The sequence below is a fragment of the Zea mays genome, chromosome 2 (genome assembly GCF_902167145.1).
Source record: "Zea mays cultivar B73 chromosome 2, Zm-B73-REFERENCE-NAM-5.0, whole genome shotgun sequence".
NCBI classification, from domain to species: Eukaryota; Viridiplantae; Streptophyta; class Magnoliopsida; order Poales; family Poaceae; genus Zea; species Zea mays.
Window position 1 is genome coordinate 181,083,113 of NC_050097.1, and position 9,513 is coordinate 181,092,625.

A 9,513-nucleotide genomic window follows, 5' to 3' on the forward strand; every position below is an offset into this window, starting at 1 on the left:
AAACAAGTCGTGCAAGCATGGTCCAAAATGTTAAAAGAAAGAAAGCAATCCATGCATATCTTATGAAAGTTTAAATTGGTTTAATTCCAAACAACCTTTGCACTTACCTTATGCAAACTAGTTCAATTCTGTACTTATATATTTCCTTTGGTTTGTGTTGGCATCAATCACCAAAAAGGGGGAGATTGAAAGGGAAATATGGTCAAACCTTTTCCTAAATGATTTTGGTGGTTGAATTGCCCAACACAAACAATTGGACTAACTAGTTTGCTCTAGAGTACATGTTCTACAGGTGCCAAAGGTTCAACATAAACCAATAAAAAGTTAAAGTTAGGGTTCAAAAAGAAAGTAGCAAAACCAACCGAAGGCTGCCATGGTCTGGCGCACCGGACTGTCCGGTGCACCAGGGAGATCAACTCTGAACTGCTCAGCTTCGAGTTTTTAGAGAGCCACTCCACTATAATTCACTGGACTATCCGGTGTAGCACCGAACTGTCCGGTGTGCCATGCGGAGCAATAGCTACTACACCAACGGTCGTCTGCAAAAGTGAACAGTGAACGTGAACAGTGCGCGGACAGCGCGCTCAGAGTCAGAGCAGCGCCATAAGGCGCACCGGACAGTGAACAGTGACTGTCCGGTGCGGCACCAGACTGTCCGGTGCCCCAATCTGTTAGAGCTCCAACGGTCGAAACCGTCAGAACCCTAACGGTTGGGTGACGTGGCTGGCGCACCGGACAGTGTCCGGTGGCGGACCGGACTGTCCGGTGCGCCCATCGACAGACAGCCTCCCCAACGACCATTTTGGTGGTTGGGGCTATAAATACCCCCAACCACCAGCACTTCAAGGTATCCAAGTTTTCAGCCATTGCATTCAATACAAGAGCTCTAGACTTCACTCCAAGATACAAACAAGAGATCAAATCCTCTCCCAAGTCCAAAATCACTCCAAACAAATAGTGGCTAGTGAGAGAGAGATTTTTGTGTTCATTTGAGTTCTTGTCGCTTGGATCGCTTTTTTTCTTCCTCCATTCTTGTTCTCAACACCTTTGTAATCAAGCAAGAGACACCAAGTTGTGGTGGTCCTTGTAAGGGGTCTAAGTGACCCGTTGATTAAGGAGAAAAGCTCACTCGGTCTAGGTGACCGTTTGAGAGAGGGAAAGGGTTGAAAGAGACCCGGTCTTTGTGACCACCTCAACGGGGAGTAGGTTTGCAAGAACCGAACCTCGGTAAAACAAATCACTGTGTCATCCGCCTTCATTTGCTTGTGATTTGTTTTACCCTCTCTTTCGGACTCGACTTTATTTCTAACGCTAACCCCGGCTTGTAGTTGTGCTTAAAGTTTGTAAATTTCAGATTTACCTATTCACCCCCCTCTAGGCGATTTTCAATTGGACCTGCTTCGAGTGGGGAGCGGGTCCCGAGGCTAATGATCTACTTAGACAGGTCCGAACCTATGGGCCCGGCTGCTCAGTTTCTTAGTGCGCAGTTATAGGTAACCACGCGGGTATCTGTCTTGACACAGTAGGAGAGGGTACCCCAGTTACATGGTACCGACACCGACCTTGTCCGCAAAACAGTTACAAAATCCGGCAACGACTACATATTTTCATAGAAGTTGATTGCCCCTCCAACAAAATGAAGTATTTTTTTTCAACATTTCCTTTGAATTCCAGTACATTTAGTGGATTATACATGCAAGTGCATATCACACACACCATTCATCTAGTGAGAAAATGCACACAAACAATGATAAATTGTGCATGTAAGGGCTTTATGGACATCCGGTGTAGACGAATGCTCCTTGCCTCTTCGGTCTTTGCGACGTCGAGGGGCAAGGGCAGTCACTCAGTCTTGTGAGCAGACAAGTGCTCACGGGCATACTTTAAGGTTATCTTTAGCAGACCGTGTAAATGGATGTGTAAAACACTGTTTTATACTATAAATTTTATTGTTTGTAAAATAAAATTTAAAATATAAGTGTAATAGAGAAGCGTGACTCAAGAACCATGATATATGCCTACACTCGCCCGATCAATCGCTTGAAGTTGAAGTTAGTTAAGGGCCGTTTGGTTGGTTGGAATTGAATTTTATTATAATAATTGTAATTTAGACATAAACTAATTAAGTAAATATATTTATATATGCAATTTATTTGTATATTATTCTAAATCATATAAGAGATAGATAGTTATACACTACACTTATGGTATAAAGAAGTAAAGTTGTACATTAGAAAAGTAGTATGTAAATTTATAGAATCAATTTTCACCTCTCATCTCATGAATTTGAGATAGACTTGTATATAAACGTTGGAAAGTTATGAAATGTCACATTCTAAAAAATAGTCTAATTCATTAGTTATATTCTAGTTCCTCAAAATGAAGGTAAACAAATGGGCTCTAAGAGAAATAAATGTTCAATTTGTCTTCTGGCGATATATATTAGTAAAAAATGTCACTGCCTAATGAATAATGCAATAAATGGCCACTTTGGCTTCTAGGAACATTTTGGTGAAAAATGTCACTATCTAGCAGGAGAAGCATGGAATATGAGGGATAACATAAAGTTAAAATAGTAGCTTTAAGATTTTTTAGCAGGACACGAGAAAAAACATGTATACTTTTTTAAGACGGAAAACCATGTTTAGTAGTGGTATTATTTGGCGGCTCATACGGTCTGTATATTCAATAATCAATACTGTCTGGATCCAGACAAGGCTTGCGTGTTCTCACCCCTTGCGTTCTCTTCTGTTCTCTCTCTCTCACACAAGGTCTCACCCTCCCTGTATCCCTCTGACCCTCTCGGCGGCGACTGGGCGACAGCCGCTGTCTCACTACGCCTGGTGCCCAGGTATCTCTGCCGGCGACGAGCACCTGCCAGGTACGCCCACCGATAACGAGCACCCCACCCCTAACTTAAGCTATTTGGTTATTTGCATTCGGATCTGGTCTAGTTACGAGTCTATGCGCATTTTATGCCTGCTAGCTTCGATCTGCCCTTTACCGGTGCCGCCCGCCCCCCTGGCCCATGGGTAAATTGAAATCGTCGTGAGGGAATTAAGGGCGGGGGCCTCGTAGATCTGGGTCGGCCCGCCGCTTGGATTGAGGCTGCACGCCAGACTGAGAGGATCGGCGGAAGCGCGCTGCGATCTGCGGTGCCTCGTGGATCACGCCTGGATTCGACGGGGTTTGGCAGCTAGTTCCTTCGATAGGAGCTTCTTCTCGTCCAGTTCGTGTGTTGAATCCGCCGCTGTAGCAATCTGGTAGGATTGACTCTCTAGCATGTTATTCGACGGACCGTGCCCAGTGAATTAAATTCGTTACCACATCTGGATTGCCTATTTTCTGCCACTATATTCCAGAGTTCTTCACATTGGTCGCTTTCAGTTTCAGTCCACTGGATGCATAAACCGTTTCCACAATTCTGTTAAGACCAGATGTTGGAGTGCATCTCTTTGCACAATGAAGAGTAAGTCCATTTTTGTGTGTGTGTGTGTGTGTGTGTGTGTGTGTGTGTGTGTGTGTGCTAGGTAGATAGCAGTGTGAGCTTTGTATGCCAGTGATCCGGTCTGCAGTTTTCCTACAACCTTTCCCAGAGAACGTGTGAGCTATGGCTGTTATCAGCTGCATGCCTCGCTCAAACTATCTGCCGTTTCCACTGTCTGCTGGTGTAGCTTGACCCAGCACCAAAATTGCATCAGCACACTGGTCCCAGTGCGTCTGACCGCTTTTCCGCTTTGGGAAACGGCAAGAAGAAATACTGCAACAGTAAAACCCAAAGTGTCAGTTCCCTGAATTCCACCTATGCCAACGAACAATCTCTGAGTTCCCTATATGCTACTGCATGTGTAGATGACAGGTGCGTCCAGGCTCCCACATCCCATTGACTCAAGTGTGCCATATATGGATTTCAGCGATTATTCTATGGCGCAGTCAGAATTTTCCAAAAGAATAGAAACCCTACCTTTAATGTCAGAACCTAACCTTTCGTTGCTTCCTCCCAGATTTTTAAATTTGGGGTTGCAGCTGCAGTCAATTCCAGGTGAACCCACTCTTTGGACAAAATAGATAAGTAGATTTGGATATAGTGATATGGTCATGCTTGGTGTAGAATTCCTGTCAGAGGGGGACTGGAGAAGAGGTTTGATGCCTGATTCAACTTTGGGTACGAGAAACAAAGTTGATGTGGATGTGTTTTTTATTCAATGGCCCCCTCAAGTACCAATTATTAGGGACTACTCTCGATGATTTGATGATGATGCGATCTGCATACCTTGTTCCTCCTTATTTTTACTTTGTTTGCATAATGTCTTTCATGATGATTTGGTGAACCATGCCTTTTGGATCGACCAGTTTTTGGGTGTCCAGTGGCATTTGCTTTGAACCACTACTTGATTGCCAGCAAACATTTTTTGATTTGCATTTACGCTTCTTGTGTAGTTTCCCAGTAAACTTCAGTTAGCTGCATGTATTGGAAGCCATGAGAAGTCCTCAGATTTTTTTCCTTTGCTTCATTGCAACCTGTTCACTGACAATGTTCTTTTTTCTGTAGCTGCAGGGGTATGGGAATGGAGGTCGTTGGTGCTGAAGCAGCACCAGCAGAGATCAAAGTATCTGATGATGTGAATCTATTCCAAGAGAAGGAAAGCAAAGCAACTGCTAAAGAACGTGAGGAGGCAGCTGTTTTTGGTTCAGAGACAACTACCAATGTCACTGATCTGGCACCTCCAACGGATGTGAAGGATGAGTGGCCTGAACCTAAGCAAACTTATGCCTTCTACTTCATCAAGGTCCGCTCATTTGAGGATCCTAAACTGAGGGCAAAACTCGAGCAAGCTGACAAAGAATTCCAGAAGAAGATCCAAGCTCGTTCTAAACTTATCGAGGCAGTAAGAGCCAAGAAGGTATTTTTCTTACAGGTCCTCATTGAAGTAATCTTCCTAACTGACGCACCACTTTTCATCAACGTTGAATGCTTTGTAACTTGTTTCAAAGCATGCATGTTCTTTTGATAGCCATTAGCCAAGATATATCTCAAAACTTGTTTCAAAACATGCGTGGGAGTGAACAGCCCCAGGAAGCGACATGTATCTTATCTTATAACCTACAAACTCTTGTAGGCAGAGCGCTCCAGTATTATCGCGGAGCTGAAGCCATTGAGCGCTGAGAACAAGCAATATAATGGAGTTGTGAATGAGAAGATAAAGGAGATGGAGCCTCTTCGGAACAGCTTGGGCAAGTTTCGTGAGGAAAACAATGCCATGAGAGCACAGAGTGCAGGTTTATGCTCTTCTATCGAAGACCTTGACCTAACGGTTTGTCCTGAACCTTTTCGCTAACATAGTTTCCATTCCTGAAACAGTTAACTATATGTTGTTCTTGCATTGCTCCTCCTAGATCAAGATGCTGAATGATCGCATCGTACATGAGAGCATACCTTTATCTGAGGAGAAGCGTCTGGTGAAAGAAATTAAAGACCTTGAAAAAACCAGATCGAAAGTCATCTCTAATGCTGCTAACAGGGCTAAACTGCAAGGTACAGTGGTTGAAAAAGAGGCTATACAGGACCAGGTCAAAGTAAGTGTGTTCTACTGCAATTCATCTTTTTGTTTCTGCATATATTTCCTATCGAAATAAGTGGTAACCACAGACTGAACATTCAGATCATTGGGGAGGGCATTGATGAAATAAAGAAAGAAAGACAGGCTGTAAGATCTAAGATTAAGGTCCTGGAGGATGAGCTAAAACTTGTTGATGCTGAGATTGCATCGCTTCAAGAAGATTTAGATGCAGCAACTGCCAGAAAGGACAAGGCATATGAATTGTTGCAAGAATTGAGAGCAGGTCGCGATGCGAAAGTAAGCTTAACATATCTTTAAATTCCTTGTGCAAAGTAAGTTTAAAATATCTTCAAATTGCCCGCGAAGAAATTATGTCTGTCCTTATGCTCTATACTTGGGTTAAGAAGAGGGAAACCCTATTTCTTTCATTTTCTGCAGTTTTTGTTTCTTTGTTTACATATACTGGTGCGTGCCTATGGTTGTTTTTGTGTTTTGTTCACTGCGTACCACCTATAGATGGCTGCGCTGGATTAGTGCACCTGCTGTTTTGTTCGGCAAAAAACTACTCTGCAATCAAGCTTCCTACGCAATCGCCATGCAATCAAACTATAAAAAGTCATGATAAATTTTCAAAAATTTGTAGATATACTTCATTATTTACTCTACCAATGTATCAAATTTCAAGTTCTAATATCCTATGTGAAGAGATATAAAAAAAGAGAAAATTTTATCCAATATAAAGGATTAAAAATGATAGAATTTTCTCTTTTTTTATATCTGTTAACATAGTATGAATTAGAACATGAAATTTGTTATATTGGTACTTGGTAGAGTAAATACTGAAGTGTGTGTGTGTATATTATAGATTTTTTATGACTTTTGGTACTTTGATTGCACGGCAATTGCATGGGAAACTTGATTGCACAACAGTTTTTCTGTTTTGTTCGGCTTTCTGTATTCTGGAATCTGAAATGCAACACACTATCATATAGATACCTTTTACACTTCTCTTTTTATGAAGTGTTAATGTGATGATGCATCATCTATCCACCCCTGCTCATCAACTGCCTCTGGTATTTCATTGTTGATATTTCTTCTGGATGGATTTGTGATCTGTCTGCCCGTTGATGTATTAAATTTGCCGCATTATAAAGCAGCCACATCTTCATTTTAACTACCAGTTGAGTTCCATGTGTAATGCTAGTTCATTTAGTGGTGTGGTGTTACCAGGACTATTTTAGGCTATTGAGGATTTGATCATGTTGGCCATTAGTGCCTTGAAAGTTGGAGTGGATTAACTTATTGCTTGTTGCATAACGTGTTTGGAGTGGCATGGTTTCTGTTTTTCCGTGGAAGGCTTATGGTTATGTGGCAATTCAGCGATACTATTCTTCTGTATTTGATCCAGAACGCACCCTTCATGCAAAATCGTACAGTTTTAGCCAAAGCTAGGGATTATTCTTTGAGGAATATGCTATCAGAACTGCAAGAGCTCCACAAGGCTGAGGTATGCTTCTAAATATGTTGATATTAATGGCTCAATCTCATGTGATGCCCACGTGTTTCTGTACTAAACATTTGATGCTTTAATAGGTCGACAAATTCATGAGCCAATGGTGTGAAAGTAAGGCCTTCAGAGAGGACTACGAGAAGAGAATCCTCACCTCCCTAAACAGCCGACAGCTGACTCGAGATGGTCGGATGAGGAATCCTGATGAGAAGCCCATATTTATCGAGTCACAGGCGCCAGCTCCAGAGCCAGAGCCGTTCCCTGTAAAATTGCCTGCAAAACAAGTCAAGGAAGTGCCTGCTCCTCAGGCAGATAATGCTTCCAAGATTGAAGCTCCTTCAAAAGGACCTGTCCAGTTGCACAAGGCAAAAGCTGCTCTCGATGCTGATGATGATTATGAGGCCGAGCCCCCGAAGGAGAAGGCAAAGCCTACGGGGGCTGATGTGGCGAAGTTGAAAGAGATGAAGAGGCAGGAGGAGATTGAGAAGAACAAGCTTGCCTTGGAGAGGAAGAAGAGGCAGGCTGAGAAGCAGGCAGCAAAAGCTGTGGCCCGAGCACAGAAGGAAGCTGAGAAGAAGCTGAAGGTACTGCTCATCTCTCTCTCACACACACATTCACCTCCTGTGATCTATACTGTAACAATGCAATAACTATAATTTTTTTTTCAGAAAGAGGAGAAGAAAGCCAAGAAGAAATCTGGTGCAGCTGACACTGATGAGCCCTCAGAATCGGATGCCAAGTCTGACGAAGCCATGGAAGCCCCAGCGGAACAAGAAGTGGCCCCAGCTTCCACCACGGTAAAGAAAGAACAGAAGGAGAGTGCCCGGTACAGGAATGTGGTGAGCCGGAGCAAGGCCCCGCTACCCAAGGCGATCCTGAAGAGGAAGAAGGCTCAGTCCTACTGGTCATGGGCTGGCCCAGCTGCCATGGTGGCTGCTGTGCTAGTTGCCCTCCTTGCGGTGCTGGGATACTACCAGTACTACTACCTCCCAGCGAATACCAGCAACTGAGTGGATGAGGCCCGTGTACTCCCCCCCGCCAGGCCATTTGATGATGTGGAGACCAATTTTGCAGGTGAGAAGAAAGAGTGCATGGTCTGCTTTTGAGACGTGAAGGATCGGAGAAAAGTCCTGTTCATTTTCGATGTTAGTTTATATATATTTCGTGGAGCCTAAGATACAGTTGGTTTTGGTTGCGACTTTGCTAGATCTCGCTCTCTCTATATATACTGCGACTGATATATCCCATGTAATTTTGACGTGAAGCATATATTGACATCTGGAATAATGCCTTTCGCTTTAGGTATCTCAATTCTCATAATGCCCCGTCCTATACGTTTCTGCATAAGTTTTTCTTTTATCTTGTCATCTTATATATGGTGTTGTTTTTTGCCCGAAGTACCCAGATAATCAAGCAACAAAAACAGGTGAACCCGACTCAATTGCAACGTTTTATCTCGAGCCTTTCAGCTTGGCAAGGTTTCTCAACAGAAGCAGGCGTGGAGCCCGAAATTTTTGTTTTTTTAGTTCTTTTTCGACAAAAAATAACATTTAGATCTCTAGATAACTTATTTCATGATTTGGACCTTTTACTAGGTGTCATAGGCCATAGCACCGAGCTAACACATCTCGGTGCTATATGTTATGACGCTGAGCTCTGACGTGGCGTCCTAGCTCGGCGCCACAGATCTTATCGTCGAGCTAGAAAGTCCTATAAATCGGTCGTTTTTCTGCCGAGAGCTACGCCCACCTTTTCTTTCTACTTTCTCTCCATTCCAATCTTTTTTAAAAGCGACTAGATTCACATTAGAATCGTTGTATTCGAGTTGGAAAACTTTGTATACCAAGGTATGATGTCTCACTGATTAGTTTGTTTTGTATATTAGGTAGTATTGTTTCGATTATTAGTTTTGATTGTTGCTCCTAGGATATATAGTTCTAATTTACCAAAAAAATTCGCAAGAGCTTCCCTTGTTTTATTAATAACCACATTTGAAATAATCACATATGATAAGATATCACCACATTTTAGCATATAATACATGACAATAAACACATAATATCACAAAGTCCACATAATTCACATCACAATCATTATATCGTCCACATCACATAGTCCATAATACAAAGTCCACATCACAAAGTTCACATCACAAAGTTTACATTACAAAGTCCACATCACATAGTACTCACTTACTCCTAGTCTTACCCTTACCCTTGGCCCCAAGAGCATCAGTGTCTAGATTGTAGGGGTCACGTGAGCGCCGTCTACGTGGTGTGACATGTGACAGCTGAGTTGTGGTAGTGTCCTGCAGCTGGGACGGTCCAATAACATCGTGACCTGTGGCCACGACGTTCTCCTCCCCCTGGTCGTCATCGTCCACGTCTACAAACGTATCTCGCGTCAAACGCGAGGACCTCTGTCCAGCTACAGAAGGTCCAA

The 9,513-nt window shown here is 42.9% G+C and overlaps 1 protein-coding gene across 3 annotated transcripts; it reads left to right on the plus strand.

Annotated features, from left to right (window-relative positions):
* Positions 1 to 2,632: 2,632 nt before the first annotated feature.
* On the plus strand, positions 2,633 to 8,391 carry LOC103647378 (proton pump-interactor BIP103). Of its 3 annotated transcripts, none has more exons than XM_008671922.4 (8): positions 2,633 to 2,881; positions 4,559 to 4,904; positions 5,121 to 5,315; positions 5,398 to 5,577; positions 5,664 to 5,858; positions 6,970 to 7,068; positions 7,155 to 7,655; positions 7,740 to 8,391. In XM_008671922.4, the coding sequence occupies exons 2-8, from the start codon at positions 4,563 to 4,565 to the stop codon at positions 8,079 to 8,081; spliced, it is 1,854 nt and encodes a 617-aa protein (XP_008670144.1). In that variant the 5' UTR covers positions 2,633 to 2,881; positions 4,559 to 4,562; the 3' UTR covers positions 8,082 to 8,391. The 3 variants fall into 3 exon arrangements, with proteins under 3 accessions (XP_008670144.1, XP_008670143.1, XP_035821299.1); XM_008671921.3 differs by having other exon boundaries at positions 2,676 to 2,881; positions 4,553 to 4,904; XM_035965406.1 differs by lacking the exon at positions 2,633 to 2,881 and adding an exon at positions 2,947 to 3,263 and having other exon boundaries at positions 4,553 to 4,904.
* The last annotated feature ends 1,122 nt before the right edge of the window (positions 8,392 to 9,513 follow it).

Coding starts and splice junctions, on each gene's coding strand:
- LOC103647378 (XM_008671922.4), top strand. CDS start 4,563: ATGGGAATGGAGGTCGTTGGTGCTGAAGCAGCACCAGCAGAGATCAAA. Junction 4,905..5,120: donor AGGCAGTAAGAGCCAAGAAG/GTATTTTTCTTA, acceptor AAACTCTTGTAG/GCAGAGCGCTCCAGTATTAT. Junction 5,316..5,397: donor TCGAAGACCTTGACCTAACG/GTTTGTCCTGAA, acceptor TGCTCCTCCTAG/ATCAAGATGCTGAATGATCG.